Below are 18,380 nucleotides of genomic sequence, written 5' to 3' on the forward strand. Positions count from 1 at the left end.
GCTCCGGACGCTCAGGCCCAGTGGCCATGGCTCACGGGCCCAGCCGCTCCGCGGCATGTGGGATCCTCCCAAACCGGGGCGCGAACCCGCGTCCCCTGCATCGGCAGGCGGACGCGCAACCACTGCGCCACCAGGGAAGCCCCAAGAGCAGTCCTTTTAACGGTGCTGGGAAAAACTGCATATCCACACACCACGTACAAAAATTAGCTCCACATGGGTGAGGGACATAAAAGTAAGCACTAAAATGTCATCTTGCTCAGTTTTCAGAAGCTATTCTGAATGTGTTTTCTATTTCATTCTCCCCAACTCCATTAAGCAACTGAATAAAGGACTGTCAGGTATCTACCCAAACAGAAAGCTTTATAAACATAACCCAGAAGGAGAAAGCAATAGTTCAAACCTGGGCTTCAGTTACCTTTTAAATGATTTTAAACTATATGTGTAAATGCAACAGTATATTCAGTATGTTAGTGTCTGCTTGCATGTATCCGTGGTGGTTCTCTGGCCTGCCCTGTTTCCAGGGGATCTTTGTCCGTACGTGGAATTACTCTCGCGATTTCTCCGACTGGTAGTAAGTAACAAGCCAGGTGAAGCAGCACCGTCGAAGCTGAAGCCTTAGCACTTGCAGTACAGCTAATCAAGGTGTTAAAGCAGCAGTCACTCTACAGCCCCAGATTCCCTGCCTAGAAGTCGTCTGTGAATGGAGCGACCGTAACCACGTGCCTTTGGCTGTGGAAAATACCTGTCCCTCACGTGGATGCAGCGTTCGGGAGTGTCCGATTTTTGTCTTCGGTGACCTCTGGGGCTCTGACCCGGGTGCATGCCACTTTACACCCAGGGCGGATTTACGGGCCTGGGGACTGACCGCCGCCCGCGGGGGGCGGCGGGGAGATGTCGTGCTCCGGATAGAGAAGCGCCCCCCTCCGTCCACCCCGCATGCGTCGTGGGCTCCAGCGCCATCTCTGCAGCCTCTGTCCAGCGCCGTCACAGCAAATCCCGGGCCGAGAGGGAACGCGTGCATCAGCCCCAGGGCCAACAAGCCCCTAAGTGCCCACTGTGGGGAACTGAGGCCCTCGGGGAGTTTCTGAGGACAGAGCTGGGGGTCAGAGAGGCTTGGGAGACCTCGCCAGGTCCGTATTCAAACCACAGTATAAAAGCCCGACATACAGGAGACGAGATAGCTGGGAGTCAGGACCGGCTTGCCGTCTGATGTTGAGAGGTTAGGGTCATTTCTGGTGTGATGGCATTGGGGTTGTGTTTAAGAGCTCTTCTTTCATCCGTAACACGACGTGCTCGTGGATGAAGTGGCATGTTTCTGATTGGCTCCAGCTGTGACGGGGCAGTGGCTGGGACCCTTGTGGAAGGGACGACAGTGCCGGGCCTCTCGTGACGCTGCTCTGTCCACTTGTGTGTGTGCAGTGCTCCCATCAACAAATGCAGGAGGTGGGAAGGAAGATAACATTCCTGACCTCCAGTCCCTGGCATTCCATCTTCCTCAAATTTGTAGTTGAAATTTCCTGCGCGTTTTGCTTTACTCTGGCTGTCGGTGTGTGCTTGCACACACACACAAGAAAGGGGGTGTCCAGGGTGCGTTTCCACGTGTTTCCAGGAAGGAGGGCCGGTCGACAGGGAGGCCTCCAAATCCACGTTTTTCACTGCGAATCAGCTCCCCTACTCGGTAGAGCAGCAGGGATGCCTTGGCTGCTGGAGCAGAACTGGCCCATAATCACGCTTGTAACTGTCAGGTCATTCACTTCGGCGGGAGAACCTTTTGTTTTCCATTCCTCCAGGAGAGCTGTGTGAATATTAACATCAGATTAACAGCCTCATCTCAGAAACTTTGTGAAGTTTTTCCTGGTCCTCCTTGGCCCCCACGCGCACCTGTAATCGTTCAGAAGGAAGAGAGAAACAGAAAGAAACGGCTCGCTCTCGAGTTGGCAAGTGGGAAGAAGGTCTCTGGTAAGAGCGTTGACTGCGGAGAAGTGTAACGTGTGTTCTTTCAACTAGAATGTGTCTCATGGAAAAGCACATTTATCTTACTTTTTGCCATCATTTCAGTGATATCCCTACTAGCTGTTATTTTTTTAAACGGGGGAACGATAATTGCATAGCGATCCTCTAGCGTTTCATGTAGCCAGAGGCCAGGCGTGTCCCCTGGCGGCTTCCGCTGCAGGAAGTACGCAGCTCAGGAGTGGTCCCTGCGCTCGGCCGCCGGGTCCTGGCCGCACACACGCGGTCCCGCAGCCCGGCCGTTCCTTCCAGCGCTGCTGTGAGAATCAGGGAAGATCATTGTGAAAATAGCTGCTGCCGTTTACCGTGCGCGTGCTGGGTTTCAGGGGTAGATGTCCAAGGTGAGAGTGCGACGTGCTGCAGCTGGAGGGCCCAGCCACTCGACAGGCCGGACGGCGTGTCCCGGGAGGGGGCCTCGCGGGCGTCACGAGCAGTAGCGTGCATCGCCGGGGCCTCGGGCGCTGAGTCCGCTCACACGATCGCTGGCACGCACAGCGTTATTCCTCCCAAACACCTCTCGCTTCCTCGAGTGGGTTTCACGTTGTGAGGCAGAAGGTTCGTTCTGTGCATCTCTGTCGTGAGTTTTCTTCCAGAAGTTGTACCTATGGTATGATGAATACGAGATCGTTCACGTTATGTAAGTGTGATTCGCTTAAACGTTGTGATTATCTTTCTTGACAGTTTTCACTCCCACCCAGACCTCGGCACACGCCAGCCGCCCCCCACCTTGTCACCAGCACGGGGACCAGTCCCTCTCATGCACGGCCAGGTGTCCAGCACGAAACCAGATCCCAGAAGCACGACACGCGTCGTGATCTTGGGGATCGGGCACATCCGTGCTCCGCTTTCCCTCGGCTCGCCCGCCAGCCCCTCCCCTGCGTCCTCCCCGTCCTCGTGGGCGGCTGCATGGGTGCCTTCCTGCAGCCCCTCTTCCCGGCACGCCGTCAGGGTCCCCTCACCCTTTGTGTTTCAGGCCCTTTATATGCCTGTTTATTCTTCGCCGTATCCATGCGGGACCGGTGGTAATTCCTCTAGTTTGCAGACAAGCACTGAGGCTTGAGAGTTTAAAGCATCTCTGTGAGGCGCCACCAAAACCCAGCATGTAGTGATGCCTTATAAGGAGTTTTTTGCCAAACGAATGGTTGAATTCCAAGTTCATTAGAGACATGTGGGAATGTGAGAGTTGCTGGTGTGTCTGGAGAATGGTGGCCATGTCCCAAGGCCGGGTGGACTGTGGCCTCTTTATTTAGGGTCTTTCTTAACCTGTACGAGGTGCCTTTAAAAACCTAGAGAAATAATAGTTCATTCTTGGTGGGAGCTGTACAGGCGTTTGTTGTAATATTCTTTAACTTTGCTGCACAGATTAAGTTATTAGTAATAAAAAGGCAGGTTAAAAGAAGTGTCATGAACCACAGTCCCGTTTATAAACTGTTTAGCATGTGTGCTTACTTACCATCTCCCCACCGTAAGTTACTGCCTCACATTCAAGGTATATCGGAGAAAAAAAGTCGAAATGAAATTCTTCAGTTACGTCAGTTAATCTGATATGTAAAATATTTTTAATTTAAATAATGTATTTGATCATTTCCCAGAGAACTGTCCATTTGGGCGCATGTAATAGAGGTAAACTTCATACTTATTCTAATAGGAATCAATGTAAAATTTCATTATCTTTTGACCATAGGTAAATAATAGAACTGTTGTTTTCATATCAAATTTTTGAAATAAAGCATTTATAGAACTTCCTTATTTCATTTGGAGGCTGACTTGTTGCTAACTACATTATTTAATATAACCTAGTATTTAAGTTAGTTATTCTTTATTTAATGAGGAGGGCATAACCAGAGAAACCCCTTTAGACTGCACTTCTCATGTAATTTTGAGTCTGTTAATCAAGGAGCCATTTATTTAAGGGGCTACATAGAATTTTGTAAAAGGCAGAATTTATAAAACTGACAAGCTTCCCTGACGGTAGCTGCTCTTTGAAATTTATGAAACCCTGGGTAATATGTCACATACATTCTTTTGAGAGTGTTTGCCAAAACAATCTCTAAATGGTAATTATAAATTATAGATTTTCCCTTTATTTTAAAATAACCTCTGGGTGCTGGGGGGAGTCCTGTCAAATGAGCTATTTTGCTTTGAACACTAGTCCTAAGTAATGGGCACGGAGTCACAGGTAGGTATGAAAACAGTTTGTATTCTATTTTCAACATTGTGTGGGCCAAAGAAAACAAAAATTAGTTACTGTGGTGTCTCGTAGACACGTAAAAGGTCCGACTTTTACTGTGACCGCGTGGCTCTCTGTTCATATTCACACTCTTAACTACGTCAGTGCCCGTGAGTGACCCTTCTCTGTGCTTTGAAACAAGTGCAGAAATCCCGGGGACAGGGTTGCGGGGGACAGCTCGTAGCACGGGGTGCCGGGCTTCACAGGGAGTTCCCCCTGCACCACACCGTGTGGCTCTCCTTCCGTAAAGCCAGAGCAGCCAAGACTGTGTGCGTGTATGTGCGTGTATGTTTTCATATTAAGTGCTAGATGCACAGTGTTTAGGGTCTCCTGTCAGGGTCACAAGATAAATAACACTGGGAACTTATGTGCCACTTTTAATGGAAGTTCACCAAGTGTTTGAAATACACGGCATTACCTCTGCTGTCCCTCTGTTCATTGCTGTTACTTCACTGCATTTGGTTGTGTATCTTTTGATTGGAAGCTGAAACCTAAAACTGACCTGCCCGGGTTGGTGGGCAGTGCCAGGGCAGATGCAGAGGGCCCGCGCTGGGGCTCACAGGCTAGAGACCAGCTGGAGGGAAAACGCCTCTCCTTCCTCACCTCTTCTCCGTACGACACACGTGGATGCCAAGGCCTAAATGCATTGTTTCTGTTCAATGAAAAATACTTAATTTTTCGAAATAGACTTATTTGAAACGGATCGACGCACTGGTCTCTTAGGCAGCGTTCTAGGGTGTAGTTACAAAGAGAGTGACTCAGAACTGGAAGACAGAGTCCAGACCTTCTCCACAGAACCAGAACCCTTGCCGTTACTAAAAGTTACTGAAAGGGGAACCTGACGTTCCCGGAAGAAAGCTCGGGTCCTCACTAGTGAAATGAAAACACAGTGCAGGTAATGCTGGAGGACGCTTTGGTGGCCGAGCAGCGTGTTCACAGGTGCTGAGCGCGTCCAGCCCTGGGCGTGGGGCGTGTGGGGTGCGGCCTCGATCTGCCTGATGGGCCACCCGAGTTGACGGTGTCCTTGCTGCTTCTGTCCTAGGAACCCTCACCCGGAACGAGATGGTATTTAAGCGGCTGCATCTGGGCACCGTGTCTTACGGGACGGACACGATGGATGAGATCCAGAACCAGCTCATGAATTCCTACTCACAGGTGAGCCGGTTCAGTCCTGCAGGGGATCTTCTGGCAAAAGTACCCAGGGCTGCTGAGTGACACGGAGCCTGTTACCTGCTTGACCTGCAACGTGGCACCTTCTCTGATGATGCTAAGGCATTACTTTACTCATCGTTCGTTTATAAATCAAGAAACAGGTTTTGGACTAATTTTAAATGAAAACTTCTATATTGTATACATAGGCTTAACGACCTTAAGTCGTTTATTCTTATTAAATTTTCTTAGTGGATTATTTGTATAAATCACTCAGTAAACATAGTATTTTTAAGAGTATTAAGCGGACTCCTGCATCACATATGTTTCTTAACAATCCCTCTGTTTTTCCTCATAATTAATAAGGCTTTCTCATATTTTTTAAAGGTACATATTTTTAACCTTTTCAGTAAACAAAGGTAGGAACCGTAATTTTTCTGCCCTTCAACTTCCACGATTATCAGCGCGCAGCTGATCCTGTTCCATCGTAGCCATTGGCCTTCAGATTGTTATTTTGAAGTGAAACTTGACTATAACATCACATTAGTTCATCTGTAAATATGTAGTCTGTATCTCTCAGAGATAAGGACAGGGTTTTTTTGTTGTTAGTTTTTTTGTTTTTTTAAGACAAAACCTCAATCTTGTCTTTTTCACCGGAGCCTCTACAGGAAGAGGAATTGTTTCTTTCACGTGAGGGCGCAGCCTGGTGGTTACAGCACCCGTTCTCTGCCAGGGCGTCTGGGCTGGGGTCCTCCCAACCTTCCAGGCTCCCGACGTGAGGTGTGTCAGGGCCACTGGGTGCCCAGGTCAGGCGGAGACCATGGAGCGGCGGGGACATAAGCCACCTTCCAGTTTATTTTCGGCTGCGTGGTTTCCACGGCCCTTTCCCAAGTAGGGCTTGTGTTTCAGTCACTGGGTTTCTTCTTACCCATTGTATAACTTGCAGTCACTGATTCGGTGTCATCAAACCCCGCCATCCCGGGGCATCGATTCAGGACCACTTCCTGAGGCCTCTTCTCTCCTGAGGAGCTGAGCCAGGTGTGTGGGGTTGGCACGCGCAGAGCGCTCAGGGGCTGTGATGTGTCCCTGCTGCCGCCAGGCTGCCTGGGCCACACCGGCGCCCTCACCTGCCGAGGCCGGCAGCTTCTCGTTTGCCGGCCTTTGTTTCCCACTTGATTTCACGAAGACTGGACCGAATTACCCTTGCCCTCTGCACTTCTTCCTTGTACGTTGTCAGCCTTATATTCAGTTTTGTGAAAACCGTCTCTTTTTTCTGTAATGTGCACCAGTCTGGCATGTACTTTACTCTTGAGATGCTGTCAAATGAAAACAATCTTATATGAGTATGTATTTATTATATGTGTGGTCATACGTGTCCAGAAGCGCACACATGTGCACGAACACTTAAAACCAAGCATTGTATTAATTTGGATGTCATTCATTTTAATACAGAGTATTTTGTAACCTAGAATATTTGTTAATAGAAGAAAATATTTTAAAGGGGAAGGAATACGACTTCCCTTCTCCTTGTAATCTATGTCTAGATTGACTAGTACCAGGTGACATCTGTTTTTAAAAATATTAATTTGTATTACCCATGAATATGATTTTAATAATTCCAAATAAGTTATTTTACTAGAAAAAAAATTAAAAGCAGAAAAGCTGAGTCATATGAATACAGCAAATAGTATTCCATCGAAGAATTTTTAAAATCTTTTTACTAAAAGCTGTGTGTTGGTCAGCTGGGCAGACAGTCCTTTTACGTGAAACTGATTTTATTCTTACGTTTCATCATTCAGATGATAATAGTCTGCCAGGTCCGCAGTAACGTAACACAGATCTTGTGTAACCCGATCATGTTTGCCCACTGGAAGCATTTGGTGATGAGGACATGATCGTGCGTGGAGTCTGCGTGGAGTGAAACGATACAGCCGTCAGTAGACACGGCACATTCAGCAGGAGGAGGCCGCCGCCCTTCTCGGCTGTGCTAGCGGCGGGGCAGGCAGGACGCAGGTGTGGGTCGGAGGCGTGCGCTGGAAGGGGCACCCGCTGAGCAGAGAAGCTGCCCCTCGGTAGCCGGCGCTGTAATTTGACGGGCGCTGCGCAGCCGCCCAGAAGCAGGGGCCTGGCTTTCTAAGGGGTGTCGGGAGCTCCCCTGACGTTCAGGGGAGAAGTGTCTGATGGGCCTTGGGGTCGGGGTCCTCCCGGGCCCCCCCACCGGAGGAGGTGAACGCGGGTGGAGACGTCTGTCCAGGGCTCTCAGGCACATCCGGAGGAGTGGGTGGTGGCTTCAAGGGGACAGTTTTGAAATATGACGGGGGGGTCGCTTTTCCTCCCGCCGCGGTGATTATTGTACACAAACCAGACACTCGAACTTCAGAGACTGTTGCAAAGCTGGATGAGTTCATAGTATGAAGGGAACTTTCATAATCATGTTTTCCTGCTTTTAACTGTATACCTTTTTTTAAAAAATAAATGTGTTTTTTGTTTTGATTCATTTATTTTTGGCTGCGTTGGGTCTTCGTTGCCGTGTGCGGGCCTTCTCTAGTTGCGGCGAGCGGGGGCTACTCTTCATTGCGGCGCGTGGGCTTCTCATTGTGGTGGCTTCTCTTGTTGCGGAGCACGGGCTCTAGGCTCACGGGTTCAGTAGCTGTGGCTCATGGGCTCAGTAGTTGTGGCACGCGGGCTTCAGTAGTTGTGTCCCGCGGGCTTCAGTAGTTGTGTCTCGCGGGCTCTAGAGCCCAGGCTCAGTAGTTGTGGCGCACGGGCTTAGTTGCTCCGCGGCATGTGGGATCTTCTCAGACCAGGGCTCGAACCCGTGTCCCCTGCATCGGCAGGTGGATTCTTAACCACTGTGCCACCAGGGAAGCCCAGCTGTATACCATTTTATGCACAGCAGTTTTTAAAGAGAGGCGAGAGCAGTTGTGAGTGTCCTATTCCATTTTGTTTTTAACTTTGCTTTTAGAAAGGACTTAGCAAATTCATGCCATGGTTACAGTGAATCTACTCAAAGGAGATGGTGAGATTTTGAGTATTATAGCACATATTTTGGTTACTTGACAACTGGGAAATGTCAGAGCACTTTATAGTACAAGGATAAAAGGGTAAGTTGTCAGCGCGGTGGGGTGCATGGCAGGGGTAATCGTGTGGAGCTGGTCTCCTCAGTCCTGGCTAAGGCTAAGCAGCCCATCAGAGTCATACGTGCTACTCATCCCAGCATCGCCTCTGCTGTGTCTAATTCTTCGGCGTCCTGTGTTTGGCAGGTGCAGTCTCAGGGCGGTGGAAACAACGCCAGTTCAACACCCCCAAGAAAAGCCCAGTCCTCAGCGCCCAAGGTCAGGAAAAGCGTGAGCAGCCGGGTCCACGAGGCCGTGAAGGCTGTCGCCCTGTGTCACAACGTGACCCCCGTGTACGAGGCCCGCGGCGCGGCCGGGGAGACCGAGTTCGCCGAGGCCGACCAGGATTTCAGCGACGACAACCGCACCTACCAGGCCTCCAGCCCCGATGAGGTCAGTCGGGCCGAGCGGCCCATTCCGACGGGTCCTCGGGGTGCAGACGGCACCTCCCCGAGGGCTCATCGGGCTCCGGGCCTGAGGAGTTTCTTGTGGGGTGAGGAGGGGCCTTGACGGTGGTTTTCAGGGCGGGTTTTCGCCACAGGCCAGAAATCTGGCCAGCTCCCTCCTGGTGGGACCCCTGCCCTGACCCAGGCCTTGTGGGCATGTGCCCACACGTCCCAGAACAGCCTCGAGTCAGTTCCAGGAAAGCCGTGAGCGGACTCGGGGAGCTTACTGACTCCGTAAGGTCTGCAGGCTGCACCCTCCCGTGTCCTCTTCTCTCCAAGTGAATCTTCAGATTTGCACGTTAAATTTCCAGTTACTGTTGCCAGAATTTAGATACGATGTATGTATTTCAAAACAGAATTAGGATGTAAGTAATTTCAGAAATCTACAGAAGACAGAAATGGTAAAATCTTAAATGTGATAAATGAGTCATTTCTGACTTTACATCAGTCATTCTTTGATTTTTAGGTTGATAAAAATTATTATTAAATTAATTTGTCCACTTCCTGTACAATCTTAGTGTATTTTATATGTGGTTTTCTCATCTACCCTTTGCACTCAGGGTTCTGATAGTTCTGTAAAGTCATCAGACTTCTTCAAATATCCTGTAAAACTGGATCATATAAGTAAGTAACCTCTCAAGAAAGTACCTTCAGTCAAAGGTTTTAAAAACTCTGACCTAATGTCTTAAAGAGAGGATCCAGCTGATCCCATTAACAAGTTTATTTCCAAAGAGAAGCGTCCTTCCTCTCTGAGAGCACTCCCCCAACCCCCGGCCCTGCGTCCAGGAGGCTCCCCTCTGCCTCCCAGGGCAGGCTGCTCTGTGCTCTGCAGCCTTCCTGGTTTCCACGACAGTACTCTCGTTCCCAAAGGTGCCCGCACGGCCTCGTCTGCAGACCCCTGGGGGCTACAGGTGGACCGCCGGCACGGGTCCTTAACCCTGCCTACACATCCCGTGGACTACTAGCTTTGGTTTGTTTTGTTTTTTTCATACTTGCCGTTCTCTGTACACATGCTCAGTTCTAGAAGTGCTGATTTTCCAGCAGGCCTGGTGGGACCGACGTTTCTCCATTCTGAAAATCCAGTAAGTTGCACCCACAGCTGAGAACCACTGAGTCTTGTAAATCTTTCCTTTTGACGTGCTTTCACGATATGAGGGGAGGACCAGTGCTGTCAGCAGCGCCTCTCACAGTCTCGGGGTGTAACGCACAGGGGCGCCAGCTATGGCATTCTCACTGCCTAATGATAAACCCTGAATGTGCCAGCAGGCTCAGGGCATTTACCAGCTCCTAACACAGCTTTATTTTTTGAGAGCAAGTTTATTTTTGAAGCTTTAGTTACATAGGTATTTCCTTTTTTTTTTAAATTGAAGCATAGCTGATGGACAATGTCATGTAAGTTACAGGTGTACGGGACTGTTAGTGATCACAATTTTTAAAGGTTATACTCCTCTTATAGTTACTGTAAGAGACTGGCTGGGTTTCTTCCCCGGCGGCGCAGTGGTTGAGAACCCGCCTGCCGACGCAGGGGACACGGGTTCGAGCCCCGCTCCGGGAAGATCCCACATGCCGCGGAGCGACTGGGCCCGTGCGCCACAGCTACCGAGCCTGCGCTCTAGAGCCCACGAGCCGCAACTGCTGAGCCCGTGCGCCACAACTACTGAAGCCCACGTGCCCACAGCCCGTGCACCGCAACGAAGAGTAGCCCCTGCTCACCTCAACTAGAGAAAGCCCGCATGCAGCAACAAAGACCCAGCGCAGCCAAAAATAAATAAATAAATAAAAGATTATTTTTTTTTAAAAGATTGGCTGTATTCCCCATGTTGTACAATATATCCTTGTAGCTTATTTTATCCATGATAGTTTGTACCTCTTACTCCCCCCACCCTCTTGTCCCATCCCCTATGCCTCCCCACACTGGTAACCACTAGTTTGTCCTCTATATCTGTGAGTCTGTTTTTTGTTATATTTCCTAGCTTGTTGTATTTTTTAGATTGCCCACATATAAGTGATATCATACAGTATTTGTCTTTCTCAGTCTGACTTATTTCACTTAGCATAACATCCTCCAAGCCCATCCACGTTGCTGCAAATGGCAAAATTTTGTTTTTTTTATGGCTGCACAGTAACCCATTGTATATATATACCACATCTTCTTTATCCTGCTGATGGACACTTAGGTTGCTTCCATATCTTGGCAATTGTAAATAATGCTGCTACAAACATTGGGGTGTATGTATCTTTTTGAATTGGTGTCTTCGTTTTTTTCAGATATATAGCCAGGAGTGAGATTGCTGGGTCACATGGTAGTTCTTTTCTTAGTTTTCTGGGGAACCTCCATACTGTTTTCCACAGTGGCCGCACCAATTTACACTCCCGCCAGCAGTGCACAAGAGTTCCCCTTTCTCCACATCCTTGCCAACGTTTGTTATTTCTTGTCTTTTTGATGATAGCCATCTGAGCGGTGTGAGGTGTTGTCTCATTGTGGTTTTGATTTGCATTTCTCTAATAATTAGCGATGTTGAGCAGCTTTTCATGTGCCTGTTGGCCATCTGCATGTCTTCTTTGGAAAAATGTCTATTCAGGTCTTCTACCCATTTTTTAATCAGGTTGTTTGTTTTTTGATGTGGAGTTGTATGAGCTGTTTATGTGTTTTGGATATTAACTCCTTATCGGTCATATCACTTGCAAATATTTTCTCCCATTCAGTAGGTTGTTTCTTTTGTTTTGTTGATGGTTTCCTTTGCTGTGCAAAAGCTTTTAAGCTTAATTAGGTCCCATTTGTTTATTTTTGCTCTCAATTCCTTTGCTTTAGGAGACGTCTAAAAAAATATTGCTACAATTTATGTCAAAGAGAGTTCTGCCTATGCTTTCTTCCAGGAGTTTTATGGTTTTTGGTCTTACATTTAGGTCCTTAATCAGTTTGAGTTTCTTTTTTGTATGTGGTGTTAGAGAATGTTCTAATTTCATCCTTTTACATGTAGCTGTCCAGTTTTCCCAGCACCACTTTTGTTCTGTCAATTTAGAAATGCTAACATGTTGTTAGTCATGTCAGAGCTTATAGGTGGTGAAAAAACAGCCAAAAAGATGAAAGCTTGGTTCTTTTTAAACATGGAGAGCTGAGAACATTCCCACTTGGTCCTTCATCTCCACTGAAACTCAGCGTTTCCTCTTTTCCCTGTGGTTGTCACCAGTGGCTGTGACCTCGGGGTCACATGTCCAGTCTTGGAGCCCAGAGTTAGGAGCCAAGGGAACCTTCCTTGAGGACATCTCTCCGGGCCCAGCCCCCTGGCGCCACACAGCAGGACAGACCTCCCTCCCCCAGTTCACTCTCGGGGGGCTCCTGCACGCAGCTGTACCACTGTCCCTGGAACTCTCTTCCTGGCAGCCGTCTGCTCCAGAACGCGTGGTGCCTGCCCAGTACCTAACACCATCCTGCCCCACCGAGTGGGCCTGGACCTCATGGTGATCTCCAGACATGAGGCAGGCACTCAAGTCCGGCCGCTCGCAGGGTGCCCACGGGCCTGACCTCTGCCCCCGGCCTGTGTCCAGCTCTGCCCGATGCCAGCACTCGTCTTGGTCTCGAGCAGCTAGTGGGCCGGGTGCACCCCTGTGACGGGGACGTTCTGTTTTCCAAGCACTGTCTATTATTTGAAGCGGTTACAGTCAACGTAACTGCTTTTATAATGAGTCAGAGTTTCGGTGTTCAACCAGAAGGAATGAAAAAGCTGAAGGAAAAGCAGCAGCTCTGCACCTGATCTTAAGTGCCTGTGGCCTCGCCAGCTTCGCCCTCCCAGCGCCCTCGGACGTTTCGTCCGCGCCGTGTGACGTGTCCCAGCCGCGCGGCGCTCCCGTCACGTGCACAGTCTGTGCTTTCATTCCGTCTTCCGGGACCGAGGCTCTGCGCATCGTGGCAGACGGGACCCCAGGCCTGGGAGGCGGTGGGACAGCACTGCTGATCCGCTGGGAGGGCGGCAGGAAGGTGTGGTGGTGACCTGAGGTGAACCTCCTCGACACGGGGCCTCGGCGCCGCATCTCCCCGCCACCGCATCCCCAGCTGGTCCGGGAGGAGCTGTCCCTGTGATTCGGCCGGCGGCGTCCCGGAGTTAGACGCTTTCGCCTCGTTGTGAATCGCGACGCCTCTCTTCCCAGGGAGTGTCAGCAGAGCCCGTGGAAGCTGGGGCTGCCTGCGGTGTGGTCAGGCGCTGAGTCGCTCCGCAGTGTAGCTTAGTCGTCGTGCAGAGGGTGTGGAAGCACCCCGCTGTCTTCGGGGCGCATATTCCAGGCGCCACGTCCCAGATCAGTTACGCGGTGGGCGGGAGCTCAGGGTCCCCTTCATCATCACCACTGCTCTGTTGTATAGGTTATGTTAACCAACAGGTGTGCGAAAATCTCTTTGCAGCCGCAGCTCAGTATGACTTTTGGAATCGTGTGTGTGTGCCAGATGTTTCTACTGGGTGACAGGGAACCTAGGAGGACGTGCACAGCTCAGTGGTCCCAGCACATGTGGCGGCCTCGGCCGGTGGCGTGGCTGGCTGGGGTGCCAGGAGCTGCCCCTGTCATCCTGCCGTGCCCTGTCGGCCTTGAGACAGGTACCGGGTCGCGGCGACGCTCTTTGAGAGGAGGTGCACCACCGCTTTTTCTTACAGAGGAAGGGTTAAGCACGTTATTTTTCATCGTCTAGCATTCTAGAGAGTCTCTCAAGTTCCACGTGATTACACACTGAAAACGTGTGCTTTTCCAGTCCTGAGCACGGGAAACTTAGACCACAGATGTTTCCCAAGGAAAATTTTATTGGAAGTTTCAAAAATCCTGTATTACGTATTTACCTTATTACCTCCCAAAGGTAAATAAAAATTTTGTTGAAAATACCTGGGATTTTTTATCTTTAGGTTTTTACGTTATAACACTTTCGAAATCTTAAATTAGGAATTCACAGTAGAGAGGGGGTTTCACTGATTCCAAGATTTCCAGAACTAAAGAGAAACTGCTAATCTTATATTTAAATTTTTTACTTCAAAATTTCTTCCTGGGCTTCCCTGGCGGCGCAGTGGTTGGGAGTCCGCCTGCCGATGCAGGGGACGCGGGTTCGCGCCCCGGTCCGGGAGGATCCCACAGGCCGCGGAGCGGCTGGGCCCGTGAGCCATCCATGGCCACTGGGCCTGCGCGTCCGGAGCCTGTGCCCCGCAACGGGAGAGGCCACAGCGGTGAGAGGCCCGCGTACCGCCAAGAAAAAAAAAAAAAAAATTTCTTCCTACTTTGGAAATTGGACAATGATTAAAAGTGGCATAGCATTAAATAACCTTTGAGAAATCCCTAACACGTATTTTAAATCTAAAAATGAAAAGACTCAACTTCATCGTAATTTTTAAAGCACTCTGTTGATGCAGTGTTTGCAGGTCCCAAAGCCCAAGGAAAATCACCTAAACGGTTCATTATTTCGCTTATTGAACTTCACTGCAGTTAGGTTGACGGATGATGGCAGTGTTTCCCAATCACCAAAGTACTGTTTTAAAGGCATTTTTTATTGAATAAAGTGCTTAGAATATCGCACCCTGGAGCTTTTTTCAGGGAAATGGCTCGGTTGATGTTCTCTGTTTGCCCTCAGCCTTGACCTATCACAACGCGTACGGTTAATAAGCAACCTTATCGTTTAGGAGACTTAACTGGCTTTATATACCCTGCATCAACACTATTCTCTTATAATCCCTATTTGCTTATGGCTCTTGTGTCATCTCATCTTAGTTTTCAGAAAGAATATGACTTATTGGGTAGAACGGGCTGGTTTTTGAGTCTCTGATCTTGCAGCAGTTCTTCATTTTCACTTTCCTGAAAACAGAGAGGCTCTCCTACCTTACCTGTGCATGTGCACAAATGCATTTTTATTATGCAGATAATGGAATTCTGGGGAATTTACTTTAAGCTGTAAAAGGCTTTCTGAGGCGTGGTCACTGGGCACTTTGCAGTGACGTGTGTGTTTGGAGCTGTCACGGGCAGTGGGTGCTGGAGCGTCAGAGCCGGAGGAGTGATTTCGGATTCAGGACCTGCAGCCCACTTAGGCCCCGGTCGCCGTTTCTTATGATAAGCGATGAATATTTCATTTTCCCCAAGAGCGTAGAAAGTTTCGCTTGCCTGTCACTTTGCCTGTACAGCCTCAGCATAGCAGACTCCAGCTTAGCAAACTTTAAATGTTCCTGGAAATTCCAGCGCTCGTGAGCTGTGTGTCCAGTGCAGCTGCAGGAAGCTGAGACGGAGCCAGTGTCACCAATAGGCGCCACCGAGTCAGCTCGGGGCAGCGCCTCGGGCGCCAGGTCATCACGTCGAGCGAGCAAGGCCAGTGCGGCGCAACCCCAAGACCCCTGGCCACTTTGGTTCAAAAAGATTGATTGGCCATGATTTTCAGTGACTCTTAAGCCTGTAAACTTGCTGTCTCTTGGTAACATCCTTTCTCCTCTGTGGCCGTGTCCCTCACATATGTAATTTCTATAGTAAGTGTTATTTCAGGGCGTAGGTGTCATCTGCTCATGTGGACATTTGTGGGCAAGGACCAGCTAAAGTTTATGACAAACCACGAGTGGATGACTTAAGAACAGAAGTGCGCCCCACCCACAACAGCACTGCTTTTGATTTACTCTGAGGTACGCAGTGTGCTGTGGCTTTGAATTCACTCTATCGCGTCTGCTTATTGAAGCAGCACTCACTGGTGCGGCGTCAGCACGCTTGAGGGGAGCAGGTCCCTGTCTGTGGCGTGAGCGCCCCCCCGTGACCCTGAGGAGCAGGACAGCTTGTGAACCACACGGCCTGCCATGCGTGTTGACTGGCAGCTTGTCCAGGCGATCAGCTTCACCTTATGTTCATAATTCTATTACATTGTAACAGCGATGGTAGTACCACAGTTGCAAATGAAGACATGTCCGTGATCGGATTATGGTTTATAAAGTACACGGTAAAAATGTGTCCCTGGAGTATAGCTGGCAGCTATGCGGGTGTAATTGCTAATATGGTAAAGGAAACTTCTCCCAAGCTTTTCAAGAACGATAGCACAGGGCTTCCCTGGTGGCACAGTGCTTAAGAATCCGCCTGCCAACGCAGGGGACACGGGTTTGAGCCCTGGTCCGGGAAGATGCCACATGCCGCGGGGCAACTAAACCCGTGCGCCACAACTACAGAGCCTGCGCTCTAGAGCCCACGAGCCACAGCTGCTGAGGCCCGTGCGTCTAGAGCCCATGCTCCGCAGAGGCCACCGCAATGGGAGGCCCACGCACTGCAACGAAGAGTAGCCCCCGCTCGCCACAACTGGAGAGGGCCTACGCGAGCGGCGGAGACCCAACACAGCCAAAAATGAATAAAAAAATAAAATACATGTAAAAAGCGGGAAAAAAGGAAACTTTGTTTTAAAGAAAGAATGATAGAACAGAAATTTCTGAACAATGGAATTACAGGGAAAATTAATAATAAAATCTTGCCCCGCACGAGTTACTTAGCATGGAGAAGTGTGAAAGCATAAACCAATTGCCTGTGACAGCAGTTACCCAAGTGCGTTGCTGACTTGGCCTCTGGATGAGGTTTAGCTTAGGCCCACTTAGATACGTAATTTTTACACTCACGTTTTAATTCTTTTGACCTTTGTATTACTGTCAATAATCACATTGTTAGAAATGTCTTAAAGCTAAGTTAGAGAAATAGTCATTCTTTCATGGCCTGTACCATCACTGACAGCATCCAAAGGAAACAGGAAGAGGTGGCACCTCCTCTGCCCCTTCCACTGGGAGGGCCACGCCAATGGGGAAAGCAGGCAGCAGCGTGTTAACTGCTCCTGAGATGAATTCTGAGTCAAAGACCGAAAACTTCCACCCGCCCCCAGCAGCTTTCTTCTTCCGTTAGAAGGACCCCATGTAGCGGCAATCTGACCCAGTACGGGGATAACATCCCAAGAGGGGCCGTGGTCAGGGGAGGCCAGTGGTCAGAAGCAGCCTCCATGTGAACACCAAGCGTCTCCCACTAAGACACCGCCTCCTGGGAGCAGTCAGCAGGCGGAAGCTCCACCTCCACCGGCTTACGTGTTAGGCAGTGCCTTGCAGATCAAACCGGGGCTGCGCACTGGTGAAAAGAAATGAAACAAAGGAGGCTGGCATCCACCTAAAAAGTTCAGAAGAAAGAGGCAAGACCAAAGGAAAGTAGCAGAAAGAAAAGATAAAGGAAAACGTAAAAGTAATGATTGATTAAGCAGTAAGTTCAAAAGCTGATCCTTTGAAAGGTAAATAAAATGGAAAAACTGTTGGCAAAAATAGTAAATAATAAAAAACAGTGAATGCAGACTAAGAATACACACGTAAAGTTACGCATATGAAGAGCGTATAATAGATGAGCTTAAATTTTTATCAGAGTATATTAAGACACAGCCCAAATGCTATTATTTTTGAAAACCTCATTAAATAACCATGTTCAGGAAAAATATATATTAGCAAAATGGAGTCTAAAGAACTACGTAAAACCTGGGTAGACCAGAAAAGAGGAAGAAACAAAACTGTCTCTTTTGTTTTAATAGATGATATGATTGTCTCCATATAAAATCCCAAAGGCTCTACCAAAAATTTAACTCTCTACTAAGATTTAATAAGTGAGTTTACCAAAATTGCACATTATGTTATCCATATACAAAATTTACTCATATCTGTATATACTAGCAATGAGCAATTAGAAATTGACATTTAAAAATGTACCATTTATTAAAAAAATAAATAAATAAAATAAATAAATAAATAAAAATGTACCATTTATAAAGCACCAAAAAAAACCACAACAAACCGTGAAATGCTTAAGGATAGATCTAACAAAATACGTATAGGATTGGTATGCGGGGAAGTGTAGGACAGTGAAGAAAAATCAAGGACAGTCTATATATGAGAACTATATTGTGCACATGGATTGGAAGACTTTCTGTTACCAAGATGTCAGTTTGTTACCAAGATGTCAGTTTGTTACCAAGATGTCAGTTGATTTTTTTATAAAGATGCCAAGGAAATCCAATGCACAAAGGATGATTATTTAAATAAATGGGACCCAGAACATTTTTTTAAAACAACTTTATTGGAGTATAATTGCTTTACAACAGTGTGTTAGTTTCTGCTTTATAACAAAGTGAATCAGTTATGCATACACTTATATCCCCATATGTCTTCCCTCTTGCGTCGCCCTCCCTCCCTCCCTATCCCACCTCTCTAGGTGGTCACAAAGCACCTAGCTGATCTCCCTGTGCTATGTGGCTGCTTCCCACTAGCTATCTATTTTACATTTGGTAGTGTATATATGTCCATGCCACTCTCTCACTTCGTCACAGCTTACCCTTCCCCCTCCCCATATCCTCAAGTCCATGCTGTCGTAGGTCTGTGTTTTATTCCCATCCTACCCCTAGTCTCTTCATGACATTTT

General features: G+C 48.5%; 1 protein-coding gene across 15 annotated transcripts in view; it reads left to right on the forward strand.

The window, feature by feature from the left end:
- ATP9B (ATPase phospholipid transporting 9B (putative)) overlaps window positions 1–18,380 on the forward strand; it is a 224,623-nt gene that overhangs the window by 174,656 nt on the left and 31,587 nt on the right. For all 15 annotated transcript variants that reach the window (XR_008615993.1, XR_008615992.1, XR_008615994.1 and 12 more), the window contains 2 exons: window positions 5,283–5,395; window positions 8,653–8,898. Coding sequence is in view for 12 of the 15 variants with exons in the window: in XM_055080638.1 (XP_054936613.1) it covers window positions 5,283–5,395; window positions 8,653–8,898 (359 nt within the window). In the remaining 3 variants the exon portion in view is untranslated. The remainder of the gene's footprint in view (window positions 1–5,282; window positions 5,396–8,652; window positions 8,899–18,380) is intronic.

This window comes from Physeter macrocephalus, chromosome 19 (assembly GCF_002837175.3).
Source record: "Physeter macrocephalus isolate SW-GA chromosome 19, ASM283717v5, whole genome shotgun sequence".
NCBI lineage: Eukaryota > Metazoa > Chordata > Mammalia > Artiodactyla > Physeteridae > Physeter > Physeter macrocephalus.